This window comes from Maylandia zebra, linkage group LG18 (assembly GCF_041146795.1).
Source record: "Maylandia zebra isolate NMK-2024a linkage group LG18, Mzebra_GT3a, whole genome shotgun sequence".
Lineage (NCBI taxonomy): Eukaryota > Metazoa > Chordata > Actinopteri > Cichliformes > Cichlidae > Maylandia > Maylandia zebra.
Window position 1 is genome coordinate 31,011,206 of NC_135184.1, and position 21,680 is coordinate 31,032,885.

Sequence of the window (21,680 nt, forward strand, 5' to 3'; positions counted from 1 at the left end):
TCGACATGACGAATGACTTCTGAAGTCTTAAGTCAGCTCAAGATGCTGTAGATTCCCGTCAGTAACACTTTCGGTCCGCTAGTAGAACATAGTTGTATTAATCTGCGGTTGATTACCGGAACCGTATGTAAGTCCCAAAAAACTGAATTTTGGAACTGAAATTGAATGGTGAGAAGGGAATCTGAAATTATTCGAGAGCTAAATTTTTAAAGGATAAAATACGGTTTCAAAGCAAATGAATTCATTTTAAAAATATAAAATTAAATTTCAATTTAGGCTAATTCATATTCAGTTTTTAAAAGCATTTATTCAAGTTACAATTCAGATTCAATCCGAGCAATTCAAATTCAAATTTAACTTATTCAAATTCAGTTTCTGATGGCACAGATTTCTGCCCATAGTTTTACAGCCTTAAAACATCTATAATAATTGTAAAAAAATAAAGTTAGCTACTTCGCGGATTTCACCTATCGCGGGTTATTTTTGGAACGTAACTACTGCGATAAACGAAGGACCACTGTATTGTGTCTTGCTTCTACATTCCTTTTCTCTCCATATCTCTCTTCTCTAATCTCACTATAGATCACAATGTCGTCTGCAAACATTGGGGACTACTCCTAGACCTTATCTGTCAATCTCACAGTTGGCAATCAAAAAGGGGCATGCAGGGGCATGCAGCCTCCATCTCCCTCCATCATCACTGTTACAAAAGCTTTTTAGTCTAAAAAGTAAACTTTTTCGCTTAAAATGACAACAGCACACCATTATGAATGATTCTATAGTCCAGTTCTGTCTCAAACATCCTATTCATTATCCTAGTCCACATTTTCGTGATCATATTTTTGGGACTGATTATTACCGAGTTATGACATATCCTAATTTTACGATATTCATAAAAATGATAACTGTCATAAAATTTATAACTTCCTAAGTCATAAATCTTTTGACATGGGGCCATAAATCAGTGGTTTGACAGACAGGGCATATTATCCCTCCGTCATGGAATTAAATAAGCTTGATTTCCCTAAGGGGAATTAATAAGGCATATGACAGCAACTGAGAACAAATCAGACAAGTTTATCAAAAGGAAAACTGGATAACAAAATAAAACAGGAAATGACTAATCAGTAATAAGACAGACAGAGTCACAGAGACTTTAGGAAAGTGCAAAAGCTGAGAAATAAGGAATCACGAAAAATAGAAAAAAATAAATAGAAATTTTATAGACCAAAACACCAACTAAACCTCAAAACCATAACACCCACACCCCTTTGTGACTAGTCATTAAAGGCTCTCCTTTTCCGAGAATGATGTGTTACTGGGAAAAGCATTAAGTATTAAGAAGTCTTTTGATTTAGACAAACCAAAAGTCATTAACTTGTGTTTTTAGAAAGTGCTTAACAGATCAATAACTGTGGAATGTAAAAACTCAAATTTATCTGAAAACATAAGATATTGTCATACAAGCTTTTCACATTATATTCCTAATAAAGCTGCAGTTAAAAGTTGGAATGAGCTAATCAAACTAAGTAAACAAAGGAACACATTCCTTTCCCACTACTAAATAAACTTAAGCATGTAATTGGCTCTCACTATAAAAATGAAATAACGAGTAGGAACAAGTGAAGACAGTGAGAGGATGATACCAGGAGGGTGAGGTAATGTGAGCAGACACTGGTCAGCAGCCCACGGTCCCACCAGAGTCATTACCACTGACAGTAAAACTGAACAAAGTGAATGTGATTGGACAGGCACGATGTTCTGTCCCATGGCAGCTACAGACAGCAACAGACACATTTCTCAAGTGAACTGTCTGACTTGTATATTGTATAAGTGACAATTACATGTGCTGGATGAATGAATCAGTTATTTCTACTGCCAGATGCTCTTTAAATACATGTTTCATGATGTCTGTCTGGACTCTTGTTCCTTTACACCTAACAAGTGTGTGTGTGTTGCTCTGAACTGCCCGCCAACATGCATCCCACAGTCTGTACATGGTCACAATGTGGGGTGCTAATAAAATTTTACGAGCTGCTTTAATCTGGCCATCTCGCCAATCACAATACCCTGAAGTAACCACATCCATCCTTGAGGGCTTATTAGAGGGCTCCCCATCACACATAATTGACTGTTCAAAATGAACCATATGAAGAAGACAGAACACATACACACATATATTCAGTGCAAAGGCCAGCAGGTGACTGTGAGCAGTGTGGGCGTGTTAATGGTGTGTTTGGTCTGGTGGAGTGACTCATTGACATTGTGTCCAACTCAGTATTGTCAAACAGAGCCTTTCTTCTACTTGAAAATAATCCCATATGTCGTTTGAATAAGCAGCTTCTTATGACCATAACGCTGTACATATAAAGAGATGGCTTCAAAAAAAGAACTGATACATCAATTGCCTACATGTAAGGGCTGTGTACAGAACTGACCTTCAATATATAATTGTATTTTATGCCTGATTAGTCCCATCCATAAGCAGGGACTTGGTCCCTGGTTAGACATGTTTTTTGGATAGATATGGGCAAACGAAAACGTCAGTGTGGCTTTTGTTGTGTTGGTTGTTAATTTATTGTCAATATTTTAGAGTAGATGTTTGCTAGTACAACAAGTATAGTTTTTGTCTGTCATAAATTCTGAATTAACTGCTAAGCACTGTGGAAATGACAAAAATCATATAATTATTTATTATAATTATTATTACCACAGTTAATTTTAAATCAAGCAATCAATTTGGAGTTTAACTAAGATATTGTGTTAACCTTTTAGTATTTACAGCCCTTTTTATACATAGTGCCATATTTTGTGAGGTTCAGAAATAATTGGACAATTGACTGATAAGCAGTTTCATAACCAGGTGAGGCTTGTTTTTCCTTATTACACTAAAGCGATAAGAGGTGTGGAGTTTATTCTAAGTGCTGAAGTTACACTTGGTCTCTGTTCGCTGCAACTCTGAATAAGAAGTTTAGAGAAATATATGTGCAAGTCAAGGAAATTAGAAATAAATCCACAGAAAGATCCAAACAGAAAAACAGTTTGTCACAAAAAAAAATCCTTTAATGGAAAACAACTTCACAAAATTTAACCAAGTCAAGAATACTTTCAAGGAAGGAGGCATATCATTTTCAAAATCTACAATCAAGAGATAAACTGAAATACAGACGGAAACCACTGATTACACAAAGGCCAGATTAGACATTGCCAGAAAATATCTGATTTGCATTTTTTTTTAAAAGAAAAAAAATCTTTTCAGATGAAATAAAGATGAACTTGTACTTGGGAAGAGAAAAGCATGGAGCACATGATCTGAAGCATACCATATAATCTGTCAAAAAATGATATAGCTGCTACCGCTATAAGCAGTGACATAATCAGTTAACACCAGTAGCCTGGTTCCTTTGGCATCCCCATCCCATAATTTTGCCTCCACCTCCACCAAAAAAATCTACTTGACTTTTATCAATTTTGTTTTACTGTAGAGCATAAATAAATAAAACTAATATGATGCAGTGCATATACATCAAACTTTAGTAAATGCCTCACCGGATGGACCCCTCTCAGTCATTTCTTCTTTTTGCCTCTGTTCATCTCCTCGTTAAAGTTACCCATATGTTGACACTTTTTATGACACGTATACCAAGTTGAACTATTTAAAATCCACCATAAAAGATTATAAAGCCACATGACATCAGTTTTGGATCAAGTACCTAAGTTGGTTGTTTGGAAAAATGTGGCCAAAAGGTCAACAGGTAGGAGTGGTATCACACGGAAGCAAATGTCTGTACAAATACTTGTAGTAAACATAGCTTCTGATTTAGTGCTCCTTTTTACTTTCAAAGTGCTTTACGGCACATTTGATCTCAAATACGTAAATATTATTTATGTTACTGGAGTAATTAATCTAATTACTTTTTACTTTAAGTCTTGAAAGACGTCACTCTGTGTAGGAGTTGATTTACTGACAGTGTAGGAAGTTTAAATGCATGTTGGCAGTTTTTAATTAGTCTGTGGGTGTACTGCCAGTGTGTGTTTGTGTGTGCTGCTAATTAAAAGTGTCCTGTTCGTGTGTGCTTTTGTCTCATATATAAGACCAACAGACAGCAGATGACAGACAGAGCAGAAGAGGCGAGGTGACACACTGAGGAGGTAACTAACTACTGATTATCTCACTTAGATCTGATCTGATATTGCTCACGGATAAAGGTGAAGATGGTGATGATGATTATATCACTCGGGCTTCTCTTTGTTGGACTTGGTATGACATCAGCTGCTGCTGGCCCAGGTATACATCAACATTTACATTTAATCTGTTTTTCTACAATATCGTGCTGTGATGTCTAAAAGATGTCTAAAATTTTTATTTATTGTCGGAGAATGCACTTACTAAAACAGTTAACATCCTCAGATCTCTAGTTATGTATTTAGCATGCCATGTTTATCTGTCTACAGTTTTCTAGCTATGTACCTAAAATACCAAATCACTCCACTGGCAATTCCTTGGATGCATCCTTTTTGATCTTCTAATATCCAGTAATGCATTTGTCCTGTTTTGCGCTGTATCATTTTGCATTTTACAAAGAGAAATCTTAAATAATGTCTCTACTATGCATAATATAAAAATGCTAATAAAGAATACTGAACCCAATAACTATAAAATAGATAGAAATTAAATTATGACTCAAGTCACATTTCTTCTGTCTTCAGGCAGCTGTGTGGGTCGATGCGGTGAGGTTTTCAACAGAGGCTGGCAGTGTAAGTGTGACTTCAGCTGCCTGCAACATAATGAGTGCTGCCAGGACTTTGAGGCTACATGCACCATCGGTGAGACAGATACAATAACAGCCTAAAAAAACAAAGCTTAAAAACATACAAGTCTACACATTTTACACCTCTTCTTTTTGTAGACGAGTATTAAGATACAACACAGATGAATAAAAACAGAAAAACTACTCGATGTGGAAGCAGTGAATCTATTATTGCTGTTTTCTCCAAAAGTTGAATCTGGACGTAGTGTTTTGTAGGAGAAACGTTTCGTCACTCATCCAAGTGACTTCTTCAGTCTCAGCTGACTGCAGGTTTCCCCAAATCTTATAAACAGTAAATTTGCATAGTGACTGAAACCAGCCCACTGAAGGAACAATGGACTGGGAGGTCAGTTACTTAATCATAATTGTGCAAATTCTCATGACCACTGACCAAAACCCACTGACCAAAACCCACTGATCAAAGACCACTGATCAATGGCCATGAGCACCATTCACAGAGAGTTGGGGAATGGCTGCAATCACAGCATTGTAAGATGGCGAAAGATGTACCCTTATTGTTGTTGTGTTAGATTACTTACTTATCTTTAAGTTATCTGTTTCTGTAAGCTGTTTTGATTTTCTTTTTCTTTCTTTTTTTGTGTTTGCTTTTCAGTGTTTAAAAGTTTTTTTCTCCATTTTAAAATATGATCATGTTTCTTCCTGAAGCCCACAAACGCTTCAAGCTTGTTTTGGGCTCTGTGGATCTTTTGTTTTTCCTGTTATGTTTCTTCTGTTTGCTGTATTAATTACTACAGAACACAACTATTTGTTTGGGTTTGTTTTATTTTGCGATATGTCCTCCTCTTTCTGTTTGTTTAGTAGCTATTTTCATGGAAACATAATGTTTCTAATTGTTTTGTTCTAGAGCTTTCTTCTGTTACACTTTACATTTTGGTTTGTTATTTGTGTTAAATTTTATAGCTGTTTAGAGGTTTCTTTCCAAAGAACTGTTCTTTTCACCTAGTTGCTTCAACTTTGATGATTTCTTTTGTCCCTCTATATATACTTATCAATATTTTTAAGCTAATTGTTTCTTTGATATGGTGTTTAGTTGGACAACAAGTCCAACACTGGCACCAGCCAAATACAAAATATAGTTATCTGTTATACTGGCAGTTTATTTATTCATTTTTAAACCAAAAGAATAATATAATGAAAAGCTATGCTGCATTTTGCTGTAACGTAACGGGCACTAAGCATCTGTCCTGCTGCTATGTTTGACCTAAATGCACAAACAGTGATGGATTTTTTGTGTGCAGTGTTCTATTATATATTACTCCCTTATTATCGAAGTGAAACGTTCTTAAAAGAATGAGTGACAGAAAATAGGATATTTTATGTGACTTCAAACGGTTGAAAAGTTTACTGGTTGGAAGACAAGTGCACGATTGTCTGAAAGTAAAACACGAGATGCTAATTTTTCAGTGGTGTGTCTTTTTCTTATCTTATTAAATCCCATGGCAGATAGAATATCACGGCTTTAAATTTCAAGCCAGTCGAAGCAATGTGCTGTCCTGTGATGACATGCTCCTCTCTGTCTGTGTTTTCAGCACAGTCATGTCAGGGTCGCTGTGGTGAGGTCTTCCGACGTGGTAAGCTGTGCGAATGTGATCCACTGTGTGTCCTCTACAACACCTGTTGCCATGACTACAAATTGAACTGCAGTAAGTATCCACAGTCACGGCTGCAACTGCATAGACTGTCCCATTTCCCAACTCATCTGAACTTGTAGGCCTTTAAGGACAAATGTTATTTCACATGCGATTTGAGCAGATGCTGCATCCTAGATGCATGAAAGAGTGTTTCCGCAGGTCCTTCCTCCCTGCAGCTGTCAGACTGCACAATCAAAACCGCTCCCAACAATCATAGATGTTCACATCTGCGCTGTAACTGCAATAATTTAATCAACCGATTCGCACTACAACCTGTGTTTGCCTCTTATCTGTAGTTAATTTTATTTAATTTAATAACGGTACAGTACTCTGTTTATAGTAACCATTGTCCTTAATGTAAATATGTAAGAAAGAAAAATTGTGTATGTTTCTGTTCTGTGTACTGTTTGTTTGTAATGTGTCTTTCTGGCTGCTGTTAAAACCAAATTTCCCCTTGTGGGACAAAGAAAGGATTATTCTATTCTATTCTAATTTCTAGTTTTTCATTTTTCTGTGTTGACAGACGCCACAGTGCCACTCTCACCAGAGTCATATCGCGGCAGGTTCCAGTCTCTAAGGGCCACAGCTTCAGGTATGCCTGTAGTCAGTTACTACAGACATCAATACAAGAATGTTCCTAATGCTTTCATTACAGTTCCTGGTATCTTATTTTAAGCCTTTCTGCTCTGTTTTATCAACCTCAGGAAAGCGGAAATCCCAGAGGAACAGGAAATCCTCCAATAGTGAGAGTGAGGAATATTTCACAGGTGAATGCAGTTCAAATTAGAGATGGACCGATCCGATATTACGTATCGGTCCGATACTGACCTAAATTACTGGATCGGATATCGGAGAAAAATAAAAAATGTAATCCGATCCATTAAATATCACGAAAGCAGCTCACAAAACTTGCAACACGCCGTAACTCACCTCAGAACGTTAGCAGTCGGAGCAGTATGCATCACGTGATAGAGCAGCTGTGGCATGCGGGACCTGTCGGTGGTCTGGATAGCATGTGGAGCTTCGCTAGCAACCCGGCATTTCATCTCCGACAAAGTTATCCCGAGAGAAGTAAAGCAAGTGTGTAAGTCCATCTCTGAATGTTTGTAAAGCATTCCTGCGTTAAGCTTAACAAGCGACTGCCTCTCCTGCTGCTACTTCAATCATGAAACTGCTTAACGATCAGCTGATCGGCTTTTCTGTCGCAGTCCGTGTCTCTAGTTTGCTTTTGGCCCACTTTGCACCAGAAAGAGGAAACCAGCGGCTGAACAACAGCAGCACGTTTAAGCTTGATCAGCTGTTGTTAGAATGTATTTAATATTACTTTCTACTCCAGGATCTTTTTCTACGTAGCTGACGGCTGGTAACTGTGCAGGGGCGGATCTAGCAAAGTTTAGCCAGGGGGGCCGATAGGGCATTAACAGGGAAAAGGGGGCACAAAGACATACTTTTCTTTCTTATTCTCATTTAAAATGTCTAGCTTTTAATAAATAATTATCTGACACCCAAAGTTTTAATTTGATGTAAAATGAATAGAAGTCAATTACTGTATATAGTAACTATTAAGTCTAATATATATACCCTAGTAAGCTATAGTACTTTTTCCTTTGGGAAGGTACCATCTGTGCAGTCTGCAATTTTGTTGAAGAAAGATGTTGAATCTATTTAATATTTCTTGAAAAATAATTGATTTCTGTGCATTTTTTTTCACACTGCATCAAATTAAGGTTGATTACGTCGATTAAGCATCATGAGGTGGAGCGTGAGGGGTGGTTCCCTATTTTTTATTTATTTATTTTTGTTGTTGCTGGGAGTTGGAACCCTATTAGTTAGGTTGCTTAATATTTATGCTAAGTACTCTTTAAAATACCAGAATAGGGAGGATGGTGTAGGTTTAAGTTTATTAGATTGATCAGTATTGCTGAACTATGAAATTTTTTTTTTTTGCATACAGGTATAACAGAATAGCTTTAGTGTAGTTGTTGTTTTAAACTTGAGTATGAACTTATACAAAATGCAGCAAGATATTTAAAAAACAGTTTTGTTGATTAAAAAACACTATATCGGATTCATATCGGTATCGGCAGATATCCAAATTTATAATATCGGTATCGGTATCGGACATAAAAAAGTGGTATCGTGCCATCTCTAGTTCAAATATTACTGAATATTTGCCAGTACTGAATCTGGGAACAGCCCTTACTCTGTCCAAAACTGACAAAGCACAAGCAATGCTAAATCCTTCCATCATTAGCTTCCTTTAAAAGAGTAACAAAAATGAATAATAATGCTGCATTACCGTTGTTGTATGTAGGAAGAGGCCGCTGCCCAGAGCACCTTGGGGCTCAGTGTCAGGGTTCTTCAGGCCTCCTCAACTCACTGACTGTTGGCTTATCTGACTCCACCCCTTCTGCTGTATCAGCCAATCAGCTACAACATGGTTTGGACTACTTTCTTTCTTTCGTAACTTAGTTTTCTTAAATGAGCAAAATGCAGGTTTGATTAATGGTCATTAAAGGTAATGTCTCTCATTCCTCCTGTAGGTGTGAGTAGCATGCCTGTTGGCCTGCTGCCTGTGATAGTCCCTTCCTCTCACAGCAGAGCTCCATACTCACCAGCACCAGGCTCATCTCTGCCCATCAATAATGCTCCGTCTCTGGGCATTGGTGCTCCAGTGAGCCCCCTGGCTCATGGAGCTGTTGGCAGTAAACTGGATGCCCAGCTTGTGTTATCCCCTGGGGGAGCTGCTTCATCTATGCTTAGTCAAGGTTTATTTAACAGAAATTATTTCATAATTGTAGATGAACCAAGATTTTTGCAACTTGTTTTAGGTTCATTAAAACAAGTTGTTCAAAAACAATTCCCAACATACTACAGTACACAGCAATGCTGTTCTTTGTGCTCATAGGCCTTGGTGTTCCAGCAGGTTCCAGACCCAGCACTCTTCAAGATGTATTACAGGGCTTGGGGCATGGAGGATCTGAAGGACCAGGAACAGGTAAGCAGCTGAAGGTGCCCTGTGGTTGTGGGTGTGTTTAATAAGCTTCTTCTAAATTACATAAAAATGTATGTGTGCGTGCAGGGGTCTTTGCTGATGTCGACCTATGCAGCCATTCTCCCATCAATGGACTGACAGCGCTCATTAACGGGACCATTCTGGTATTTAAAGGTGAGTGCTGTGACTGTCAAATTATGGCTAGGCGTGAGGGGGTTAGGGTTAATATGCTCTGTAGCTATGCTGGGCAAACTATATCCTCTGCCAATATATGCTGTGAAGTTTAGTGACTGCAGGTTGTTGCAAGCATGCAACAGTTTTTTCATTTGGATTAATGTTAGCATATTAGCTATAGACTGTCCATGTATATATCATACATTATGATGTTATCAATTCATTTATAGGTTCTGCATTTTGAAGCATCAACATTAGCATTTTTAGCCATGTTGCTCTTTGGAGCAAGAAATGACCGTTCTTAGAAGAGAAGGCAGAGTGTTTGCAAGTTGGTTAGCAGGCTAAATCAAATAACTGTGTGTGTGTGTACAGTTATACATCTGTGTTTGTGTGAGTTAATTAGTGCCAAGTAACAGACTGATAACATATCTATACTATTTTCTGAGAAATTCAATTTAACTTTCTCCAAAAGGCACAAACACAGCAAACAGCAGCCTAGTAGACAGGTAGTGACTACAGCTGACTATGTTGACACAGCTATCAATCAAAGCAGCCACACCTCCAACTTTAACTCTTAGCAAAATCCAGATTCTTAAACAAACAAATAAAAAGATGTACTAGGTTGTACACCTGGGCCCTATTTCAGGAAGCCGGTTTAGTGCAAACTCTGAGTAAGTATACCCTGAGTTAACGAAAACTCTGGGTTTTCGGTTTCACAAAGCGAGTTTAGATTAATTCTGAGTGAGTTACTATGACGACACACTCCGTGAAGCTAACCTGCCCCCTAGCAGGTTTACTTCAACTAACCCTGACTGTCTCCGCCTCTTTGTCAGAAACCTGACTGTAGGAAGTGTCAGACATGGCGTGCCCCTTCCTTGAAGAGCCAGTAGATGTTGAAGCCCAAATTCTCTCCGCCGGGAGAGAGTGATTAGAGCGCGTTTGGACATTTTATCATTTCCTGATGATTTCCTGTGTGAACGTTACCGTTTTTCAGCACAATCTATAATTTATTTGAATAACATCCTCAGGACTAATATTGCTCATGTGACACATCGCGGACATGCTCTCAGTTCATTACGTATTATCTGTATTGCACTTCGGTTTTTTTGCAAACGGGAGCTTTCTGTATAATATTGGTGACGCTGAGCACGTTTCCAAGGCTACCGTCTGTCGGGCAGTCAGGAATGTTACAGTTGCACTGAAACATCTCCTGTACTCGTTTGTGGTGTTCCCCGGTCATAGACCCACAAGATTTATCAAAGAGGGATGCCACAAAATTGCAGGTATCAGGATGAACAAAACTTAATTCATGATGTGGTGATATTTGAACTACTACTTAAATGTTACATTTATTTTCACGGTTCCCAGGCGTGATTGGCTGTATAGATGGCACTCACATTCCAATCATTGCTCCTTCAGTAAATGAAGGAGACTATGTGAACAGGAAGTCTTTCCACAGCATTAATGTACAGGTACATAGTTCCCTGTAGCATTTCAAACTAACAAATTATTTCATTATAGTAATGGATGCTAATTTGTGTTCTCTGCACTGTGAAGATCATATGTGATGCTGCCAACATTATCACAAATGTGGAAGCCAAGTGGCCAGGCTCTGTGAGTGGTGGTGGTGGAGGACCTCCACCTGTTTTTCAGGCCTCCGCTTTTTTTTCTGTTGGCTATAACGGGTCACATTTGAGCATACAGAGTAAGCAAATATGTACTTGTAATGTGCTCAGATAATTTCAATAAGTGCTTACAGAAAGAAAATTAATGTAGCCTCTAACTGCAATTGATTTACATCGGACAAACAGACCAAGCACCATGGCTCATAATACAATTACACCTTACCTGTTTGGACTATATTTTTATATTTCATTTTTACTTGCTGCCAGGAACGTTTGGAGCCTGTTGGGTTGCACCTGCGCTCACATCACAAAATAAAATGTATAAAATAAAAAATAAAATAAAATATAATAAAATAATGTGTTAAATGGGTGGAAATCCCTAGATCAACGTTTAAATTAACACTCACGCATTGACTCTGTCGGCTATGTTTTGCCGTGCATGCTCCCTTTCTTTTGCAGCTGAGGCTGTGTTACTTTTTTTCCACGGAATTTGCATGTTATCGGCATATGCTGCCATCGGAATTTCGGCCTCAAGCGCTGTGAAATACATTGACCGTGCCTTCTTTCCCTCCGTCTCCATGGTGACTCGCTTAATCTGTGCTCCACTAATCAGGGCTTTATGTATCCTCGTGCGCGCGCTTAACTTGGGGTTAAAGCAACTCCGCGTTGACTGAACTAATTGTTATCAGCCTTTCTGAAACCGAATATTCCGAGTTGGACAGTTCGGGGTTACTCAACCCTGAGTATCGTTTTTAACTCTGAGTTTTCTAAACCGGCTTCCTGAAATAGGGCCCTGCTTTGTAATGCTTTAAAGTTTGGTGTTTTAATACAAAGTGATTGAGCAGAGTGATTTACTTTGAGAGTTGGTCTCAAGTGGCCAGAATTTTATTTATTTTGATAATTACAGGTTGGCACTTGGACAGTGATATTATGTAACGTGATTTACAGGTTATGTGATATGCCTGATATGTGTATGTATGTTTGTGTGTGTTGCAGGCGAGTTATTCTGGTCCGTTGATCCCATCAGCCGCTCTGTGGGTCAGCCACAAAGTATCACAGACACTTTGGGCATCTCATCTCCCATCGACACCATCTTCACACGTGCCAACTGCCAAGGAAACACCTACATTATCAAGGTATAGATATCACTAGAATCCGTCACAGTATCACAACTAAAGCTGCCCTTGTATGTCACCTTTTCTTTCTTTTCTTTTTGTGTCTGCTAAATGTCTAAAGTGCGTGTTGTGATACCACAGCGTCAGCAACAGCACTGAGAACACAGCATAGTCATCAAACAACAAAGCATTGATCATTGTGTGCACAACATGAAATGAGGAGGCCGAGTGCAAGTGGGTTGCAAAGCAGCTTGTATAGGCACACTAACTTTGAGCAGGCTAAAACTGCTTAATCAAAGCACTCCATACGAGATTAGATGTGTAGAATATCAGCTGAGCCAGACCACCTTTGTGGATAATCTATAAGCATCATCCTGGACGCTTTCATTAAAGTTTTGAGGTTTAAAAGTCAGAATCTGACGTTTTAAACTAAATACAACAGTTGCTTACCACATTGAAAGGGGATATAGTTTTCAGTACTGGATTACTGTACCATGACCTTTTACAGCAACTAGCTATATGAATACAACAAGGGGGAATCATAGTGGAAGAGCAGTCCTAGAAGCACCCTCTGTGCTGATGGATGTTGGATGTATTAATCACTCTTTGTCTCCAGGGGGACCAGTACTGGCGTTTAGATGGGAACATGGTGATGGAGCCGGGTTACCCCAAACCTCTGGTCTCAGAATTCCCTGGTTTGACAGGACACATCAGTGCTGCACTGGCAGTGCCGGCCACCAGGAGCAAACCAGAAACTGTGTACTTCTTTAAGAATGGTGAGGAACAAAGACAGACCCAAAATAACTCCACTGTCATGGTGCCAATGCTAGTGCCCAATTTAACAGTTTTCACACACTATAAGTGCCACCCCCCACATACCACAAAATTGATGGTCCCCAGAGATGAAGCCAGTGACATCATTGGTTATGGCAGGGGCTACAGTAACAGTGTCATTATTTTATTTTATTTATTTATGGCAGATTCAACCTTGCACTTAGATTAAATATAAACACAATTAAAAAGTATATAAAAGCCTATATAAAACTGAACAAAACATACAGGTAGAATGAATCAATAGTAATGATATCTCTGTATTTGTCCACTAGGAGAAATTTTGCAGAGCTTCACATTCCCACCAGACAGCATTCCTTCCTGCAGCAAGAAACCAAGAAATTCCATGAATACTGGTTTGTAGCTCAACAAATTATTTAAATTCTGTTCCTTTTAGCTTTAAAGAGCTGGTAACCATATTGGACTAAGTGGTCCTGTGCTTTTTAATACCATGCTATTTTTTTATTTCTGACATTCAGGAGTTCTTCTGGGTGGAGAGATCAACATCAAAGTGTCTCTGAAGGGATTTCCCACCCCCATCACCTCGGCTCTGTCCATGACCAGCCCTCAGGGGAGCGGCAGATACCATCACTACGTCTTCTCTGGACGTAAGAACAATCAGAGCATTTTGTTTATACACATTAAGTTTTAATAGCGGTAGAGATTACACATCGTCTCATCTTTGTTGGTTCAGTCCATAGCCTGTATATAAAAGGTGTACCTGGCCACCACGAAATCATCCAGTGAATAAGATGTAGTGCTAACAACATGCCAAAAGTTTGGGGGACCATTATTTCTCCTTGTGTGAATCTTTTCTAAAACACGGTTTGTCCTTCCCCTCCTTAAAAGCAGGACATTACAACTGTGTCCACTGTGAATGACCACTATTGATCAGAGGTGGCCTACTACACCAGCTATCAACTACCTGCAGTCTTAAGATCCCTACCCAGACATTTTAAGCCTTACTTACACTCCACCACATGGAACCTTAATGATGGCAGGATAAGGTCTCAAAAAGAACCTTGGCATCTTAATGGACTTTCAATGAATTCATTTATAGTTTTGTAGCCACAGTTTTATCTTTAGGCAAAAAGACCCGGTCGTTGTTAAAACAAAAATGTAACTAGAGCAACAGCCTTGGAGGAACATCACCATGACACTGTGATAAGCAGTATAAGTTCATATGTTAATTTTGTATTCATTGTCTCCTCTACTGCCCTAATGTAGGCAGATATAGCCATAAATACTGCATCAGCAAAGTAACTAAACTCACACCTGTTCTGTCATCTCTGCAGCTCTCTTCTTCAGCATCCAGATTTCGGGTGACCTGCCAGTGCTGACCAAGCCTGATCCATCTGCATCCTTTGCACCTTTGCCCATCCTCAGCCAAACTACTGTGGCAACCAGTTCTGCAAACATGGCTGGCCAGAACACGGTCCTTCCCCAGCCAGCCAACTCTATCAGAGTTTGGCTGCGCTGTCCTTAGGAAAGTCCTGCAGGAGACCTGTTGTGTTTTCTTTGTTAACGCGCAAAAAAAAGGCTCATAATAAATAAGTCTGCTGCTGATTTTCCTCATACATTAATATGACATTTATAATATCTGGAAGGGTCAAATAAATACCATCACAAAAGTCTACACATGTTAACCATATGAGCACAACACCACATATTCTATGGTGGGTTTAAGTTATTCTACCCATCATGAACTGCAACATAACCTTTAAGGATTATCTAAAGCCAGCCCACAGTTTGAGGAAAAAGAAGTTAATTCACAGCTATTTTCATTAAAAGTGGATTCCAGTGATTGTCGACACTGATACAAAACAAAAGCAAAACACGTGGAGCAATTTTATTATTTGATCAATTCAAAAGAAATATTTCTGGCATTGTTTAGATAATTGATCTTCGTGTCCTCCACTACATCCTTCCAAAATATTCTTCATTTTATAAATAAAAAGCATCCCATGACACTGCTGCTCCTCATATTTCCACTTTATTATTAAAACACATGTATAAACAACCAAAGATCAGAGGACAAAAAAAGAAATAAACTAACAAAATAACAGAATCAGAAGTCACACACCTGTCAGATCTCTCCAGTAATAGTCAGATTTTACGTGGACCTAAAATGTATTGACATTAAATTTGTTGCCTTGTTTATGTTTTACTGAATAAGATGATTAAGTCTTCACTGATGATATCTTCATTAGGAGATTCCTCCTCTTCCCAGAGATCCTCCCCTCCCTTCTCGAGAGAACGTTCCTGAAATATTAGCGAAAGACGACAAAAAAAAAAATGTGTGAGGCGATCAGTGAGATACCATATTGTCACTCTTCTTGTTCCCTGAGTGTAATGCTGCTTAATGCACTTCAATAAACTGCTTTATCATTTAAAACTACAGGACTTGAGTCAGTTCTGTGAGTGTACACTATATTCTCACAGGCAGAGGTTAACAACCATCCCAGAAGGATAGTCCTTTAAAGCTTTGACACCTTACCTCTGCGGCTGATTAGTCTCACTCCTCGAGGTCCTGTGCTTGACAGGCTGCTCACCAGAGGCTGACTGGCCACTGTGTGACGCTGCGTCATATTGCTTGTGTCTGTAATCAAAGAAGGGAAATAAAAAACATCACACAAGAGTTTGTGCACATATGAAAGCTTTAGCTGACGAGTGCTTTTCAACGTCTTTCATTAGCAAAATAATGGAATTCCCTTTCAGACTAATGAGCTAATATATTAAACATTTAATTAAATTGACAGGAGAAAAAAAAAAGGACTGCTAATAAGTGTTGTTGGGGTTTAAAGGTTCTATAAGTCTGCACCATGGATTATATATGGACTAAGCATGGAAACAGACACAATGCACTGGGCTGAAAAATGAAGGCAGCGCAAACTCAAAAAACTGCAGTTCCTCTGATTCGCTTTCGAAGCTTTAGGCTGGTCCTCATAGATTCCCAATGTTCAAATGTCCAATTTTACAGCATTAAAAGTACATTAATTGAGGACAGTTTTCACCTTTATAACAACTTTGCACAGGATATGGTTGCTTTGACATCTATCGGTCAGTAAACAGAATACATTACCAGGGTCTTGGCTGGTAGATGGCAGTGACGCATCATCGCTTTGCTGTCCTGCTGATTCCATGTCTGTCTGACTCTCCAGGGTAGACTCAATTCCAGGGCTGGAAACACATCCACAATCAGAGAAAACTTCCAGCGGTGTCAGGTTTAAAATAAAAGTCAACATTTCTCTCACAAATCTATTTTAACACCATGTGAGAAGCTTCTTTTTTAGATTTTTATGAGTCCAAAAAAATAATTTGACAGTAAATCCTACATAAATGAAAACTGAAAACTTAAAAGCTCACCCCTCCACTTCCTGCTCCATGAACACCTCATCTCCATCATCTGTAGCAGCAGCCATTCCAGTAGAGGCAGTTACCATGGGAACTGACTGGGACGCCATGTTGTCACTGCTGTCTGAGGGCAGGGATTCAGTGAAGACTGTCACTGATGAAACAGAGACACAGGGAATACTGAGCTTTTGAGCCCAAGAGCTGGACAGCGCCGACTGAGGAAATCTCGTCTTCGGGGTTTGTGCGTTTTTCTCACCTGGTGCAGCCACTTGTAAAGGTGTGGTGGGGACACTCCTTCCTCCTCCATCTTCATCATGAGCAGCCAGAAACAGAGGAGATTCATACATACCGAGACCTACATACAGATTTAGTTTGACACGAAAAAATGAATGTTTTAACTCGAGTATCAGACTGCATGCACAAGTTACAATTAAGCGTTTGTGCAGTACCTCCTTGAGAAGCCAGCTGTCCCAGGTCAGAGTGTGAGGCTGAAGTCTGTGGCAGCAGATCTTCAGGGGGTCCAAACCTGAATCTGGTGGACAGACCTGCTACCTGAGGTGAGCTGGAGATCAAAAACATCTGCTTAAACACGTGTTAAAATGCATCTTTTCAGCAGCCCACATTTGTAGTCTCCTTTGCCTTCTCTGCATGTTTCACTCAAGAACACATGTTTCATCTGCAGCTTCCTTCTAGAATTAGTTGCTGCAATTAGAGAAAGAAAAAAAATCCCCTACAAAAGTGCTAAAATTGGCCACTTGAATGCTTTTCTAAAAGGAAATCACTTCTCTCTGCCATTTTAAACTAGTTTTGTACCAGGTTGCAGTTTTCCCCTCTAAAAGGTTAAATTGCTTTTAACTTATTTACCTGGTTGCTGGAAATACGGACACTGTAACTGACAGGTTTCTCTACACAGGGAGCAGCAGACCACTGTCTGTTCTGTCTCCATGAAAATCTCACCTCAAAAATCCCTGAGTTAATAAATCTATAATGAGTCTGAGATCTTATGATACCACTATGTCTAGAAACAGTCCAGTTAAGACACAAAATAACGGGGTGAAGGAAAGTTAAAGTGAAGCAGTGGAGTAAAGTATGGGAATCTTTAGTGCGTGATGGACTATCACACTGACTCATACCTTAAAAACAGTAGATTGTGTGAAGTTGGTCTTTTGCCCTAAACTAGATTATTCTTTATTTTGCTTTCAGAAAACATAGGGATCCTAATATTGTGTCCATTGAATTAAAATATGAGGCCTAATCAACAGGTTCTGGGAACCAGCCTTGAATCAATTTATATTTGTCCCATCTCCTCTCAAAGATCAACTTATTGACCAAACTCTAGACCACTTCTGACTCTATAAAGTAGTCCCTTTATGACTTGCACTTTGAGCTTCTCTGTCACAGTAGAGTATCATCCAGAGCTCAACTGAAATATTTTGAAATAGTTTCCTTACTTTAACATCTTGAGGCATCGGAGGCCGAACAACCTGAGCTTATTGTGTTCCAGCCCACAGTGCATTGAAAGCAATGAGAGTTTCTTCCATACAAACACAAAAGTCACCTTTCAACCACTATATTCACTAGATTTGCCTCTCTGAAACTTAATCCTCTTTAAAATAAGTAAATAAATAAATAAATAAAGTTCCAGGATAATATACAGAATCTTATACAGCGATCTACAAACATCAGCCATGATGGAAGACATTATGAGCCAGGTGTGTGTGTGTGTGTGTGTGTGTGTGTGTGTGTGTGTGTGTGTGTGTGTGTGTCTGTCTCTCTCTCTCTCTTACTGTATAGCCTCAGCAAAACCATCAGTACGATGTGGAACAACCAGAGTGGGAGTACTGGGAACCATTCTGTCATCATCATCAAAGAAAGGCTGCTGACAACACACAGGCACATTTAGGCTAGCTGATCCACAGAAACTGAATAATATGGTCAAAGTTCACAACACACATCTCTTACCATACTGCCTATTCCAGGAGTCAGCTGAGGTCCACGTCCTGACGATGGTCTGCGCAGCTGAGAGGCCTGTCTCTGATTCACACACAGACACCATTACTGTCAGAGTGCTGCTTTCTTCTCCTCTTATATTTCCATGTAATGATTTTACCATTCACTATTGATCGGTATTATTAATCAGTCTTTGCTGATTGGCATTGTGATTTCAGGTGGCTTTATATAACACCAAATAACTGGACAGTATATGTATTAATTTGACTTACTTAAAACTCCCAGATGAATCTAAACAAAAAAACGCTTTTGGCATCTTTCTACTAAACTCTTAATTAAACTGCATCACTCATTTAGCCGATGTGGATAACAAACCTGCCTCCTGTTCATGATAAGTAAGCTCACTCCAAATCCAAAACATATATTTTGAATGGAACAACAATAAAAAAAAGAAATGTCTGTTAGGTTATCACCTGTGTTTGTGGGGGACCCAGCTCAGGAGCAGGAGGCTGGATGTAGAGGCGAGGTGGGAGTGGGTGTGGGGGCCTTCGTGTGTGTGGCATCCGGGGTGTGAGGGAGGATGAGGAAGGTGAGGGGGCAGAGGTTGGAGGAAGGTGTAAAGGGTCTCTAGGGTGGTCGGACTCTGATGGGGCATCACCGCTGCCTTCACCTGGAAGAGATGAGTGTGTCAGGTTGCGATTTTGAGAGAAGCATGCATGAAATGAGATGTCTGTGAAGGTTCTCAGTCATCCAGGTCATCGTAGTCAAAGGAGCTTGCAAAGAAAAGCGTCTGGACTTCTTTAAGTTGCTTGCACACGTTTCACCTCTCATCCGAGAAGCTTCTTCAGTTCTAAGGTCAAATGGTGGAGAGTCCCAGATATAAACCTAGTGGGAGAAACCCCCCACAGAGGGACAAAAGGACCCCCTGATGATCCTCTAATCGCCTGAGCCAAGGTGTGAAACTGGGTGTGGGTCCCAATCAGCCAGAGTTTCGGGTGTGTTCATTGTGAAACCTGGCCCCACCTTATCATGCGAATTCCTGAGGTCAGATGGCCCAGGATGTGAGTGGGCGTTAAGGCGTCTGGGAAGGGATCTCAAAACTGGATTATAGATGGCAGAGAGTTGGTGTCGTAAACCCCGCCTCTGTTCAAAGATGGTCGCTCACAGTGGACATAGATGCTTCTTTCACTCCTCTTTCAAACCATCTGTCCTCTCTGTCCAAAATGTGAACATTGGCATCCTCGAAAGAGTGTCCTTTATCCTTAAGATGCAGATGGACTGCTGAGTCTTGTCCTGTGGAGGTGGCTCTTCTGTGTTGTGCCATGCGCTTGTGAAGTGGCTGTTTGGTCTCTCCAATGTAGATCTATAATCTATAATCCATCTATAATCCAGTTTTGAGTTCCCTCCCCAGACACCTTAATGCCCACTCACATCCTGGGCCATCTGATCTCAGGAATTCGCATGATAAGGTGGGGCCAGGTTTCACAATGAACTCACCCGAAACTCTGGCTGATTGGGACCCACACCCAGTTTCACACCTTGGCTCAGGCGATTAGAGGATCATCAGGGGGTCCTTTTGTCCCTCTGTGGGGGGTTACTCCCACTAGGTTTATATCTGGGACTCTCCACCATTTGACCTTAGAACTGAAGAAGCTTCTCGGATGAGAGGTGAAACGTCTTCAAGTAACTTAAAGAAGTCCAGACGCTTTTCTTTGCAAGCTCCTTTGACCATGAAATGAGATGTAAGCGGGCCTTGGTGCTCACCACTGGCTGTTGGCTCACTGGGGTGCTGTGAGCCTGAGGGTGCTCCACACACACTCTCCTCAGTGTTAGTGCCTTCTGTCAGTTCCTCCCGCCTCTGCTCTTCGGCCTCTCCGCTGTCCTCGTTACTTTCCTCTCCCGCTCTCATTCCGCTGTCAGCAGCATCATTGTCATCTTCATCATCATCCTCATCCTCTTTATACTAACAGACAAAGTTAGAAATTAACACCTGCCATTAGATTAAAACTCAAAACATGGTAGTGAAAAGCAGCAGCACCTCATCATCTTCTTCTTCCTCCTCTTCCTCCTCCTCCTTCTCCTCTCCATCTTTACTCTCGCGGCTCTCGCTGTCGGTGTCGATCACAATCACATCTCGGATGATGGCAGAGCCCTGGGAGGACATCAGGTCAGTGGGAACGGACTGGGACACGCCCTCTTCCTCACTTTCCTTGTCGTCCCCCGATAAGACTGGGAAGCTCTGTTCTGGGAGCTCCTACATCCCAAACATAAAAATCAGGTCTTATCACACACCTTTGCAGGCCTGTTTGTGTTCATATGCAAACAATCTGACAAGACATTTCAGTTGTGTGAGCCTTTTTATTTTTTAATGTGCGCTTTATATTCCAACATCATAGCATCATGCAAGTGTTTAAGGTAAATATCCTCTGCATACCCGATTTTGAACAAGATGTGCAGAATAGATGTAAATCACACCCACTGCATGTTACAACTTACACAAGACAGCTTTTAGTCACCCATTTCAGAAATACGGTTTATAATTGTGAATTGTTCACCATGCTGTACATCTGAAATCTTAAATGTAACTTGGCAGTGGAAAGATGAACCAAAGGCCTGAATACTGTGTTTCTGAAGAAACTATCCAGAAGCAGCCTTTTCATTGGCTAGAGCTGGAAAATCAGGTAAAGTAGCTGCTTTCAAAAGCATCTCTGCATTTAGAAATCAGCAGAGATAACTAGCTATCAGCTAACGACTAACTTTAAGTTCTATGGTCATATGACAACCAACATTTACTTGAACCAGAAGAGTTGACTTGACAACAGACCTGATTATCATCTGGTGAATCCTGCCGTTCTTCATCTCTGAGCTCTCCTTCCATCTCCTCATCACCTTCCACCTGAAACACACCAAGGGCCATAGTTTGACTTACATTTATTAAACACACACAGACAACAAAACAACTGATAATGTCGTGCCAAGCTTTTGAGGTTTTGACACAACAGATTAAAATGGCTCCTACTGCAGATATCGAATAGGAAGCTCTGGACTTTTCTTCGTGACATCAGTTAAAATTCCCAGACTTTCATCAGTTTGCAAAACTCAAGTGGCCTGGAACAGGTCTGTCTTTAATCAGCATTCACACAACATAAGATACCCTAGAACTAACAGTTTAA

The 21,680-nt window shown here is 40.0% G+C and overlaps 2 protein-coding genes across 10 annotated transcripts in view; one reads left to right on the forward strand and one right to left on the reverse strand.

Moving 5' to 3' along the window:
- prg4a (proteoglycan 4a) overlaps positions 1-15,601 on the forward strand; it is a 21,767-nt gene extending 6,166 nt beyond the window's left edge. Inside the window, exons 3-16 of one of the 4 annotated variants that reach the window (XM_004573982.5) lie at positions 4,096-4,288; positions 4,711-4,827; positions 6,362-6,475; positions 6,987-7,055; positions 7,168-7,230; positions 8,778-8,903; positions 9,007-9,231; positions 9,372-9,461; positions 9,546-9,632; positions 12,254-12,393; positions 12,989-13,148; positions 13,479-13,559; positions 13,683-13,811; positions 14,499-15,601. In XM_004573982.5, the coding sequence (XP_004574039.1) occupies positions 4,216-4,288; positions 4,711-4,827; positions 6,362-6,475; positions 6,987-7,055; positions 7,168-7,230; positions 8,778-8,903; positions 9,007-9,231; positions 9,372-9,461; positions 9,546-9,632; positions 12,254-12,393; positions 12,989-13,148; positions 13,479-13,559; positions 13,683-13,811; positions 14,499-14,689 (1,665 nt within the window). In that variant the 5' untranslated portion in view covers positions 4,096-4,215 and the 3' untranslated portion in view covers positions 14,690-15,601. The remainder of the gene's footprint in view (positions 1-4,095; positions 4,289-4,710; positions 4,828-6,361; positions 6,476-6,986; positions 7,056-7,167; positions 7,231-8,777; positions 8,904-9,006; positions 9,232-9,371; positions 9,462-9,545; positions 9,633-12,253; positions 12,394-12,988; positions 13,149-13,478; positions 13,560-13,682; positions 13,812-14,498) is intronic. The other 3 variants (XM_076876561.1, XM_076876562.1, XM_076876560.1) reach the window with 3 other exon arrangements.
- tpra (translocated promoter region a, nuclear basket protein) overlaps positions 15,181-21,680 on the reverse strand; it is a 39,744-nt gene continuing 33,244 nt past the window's right edge. For 2 of the 6 annotated variants that reach the window (XM_014412707.4, XM_014412708.4), the window contains exons 44-55: positions 21,332-21,403; positions 20,546-20,761; positions 20,272-20,470; positions 18,981-19,177; positions 18,520-18,591; positions 18,345-18,436; positions 17,007-17,119; positions 16,814-16,912; positions 16,570-16,711; positions 16,286-16,383; positions 15,701-15,802; positions 15,181-15,465 (exon numbers count right to left, since the gene is read on the reverse strand). In XM_014412707.4, coding sequence (XP_014268193.3) covers positions 15,410-15,465; positions 15,701-15,802; positions 16,286-16,383; positions 16,570-16,711; positions 16,814-16,912; positions 17,007-17,119; positions 18,345-18,436; positions 18,520-18,591; positions 18,981-19,177; positions 20,272-20,470; positions 20,546-20,761; positions 21,332-21,403 — 1,458 coding nt within the window. In that variant the 3' untranslated portion in view covers positions 15,181-15,409. The remainder of the gene's footprint in view (positions 15,466-15,700; positions 15,803-16,285; positions 16,384-16,569; positions 16,712-16,813; positions 16,913-17,006; positions 17,120-18,344; positions 18,437-18,519; positions 18,592-18,980; positions 19,178-20,271; positions 20,471-20,545; positions 20,762-21,331; positions 21,404-21,680) is intronic. The other 4 variants (XM_076876559.1, XM_076876558.1, XM_014412710.4 and 1 more) reach the window with 4 other exon arrangements.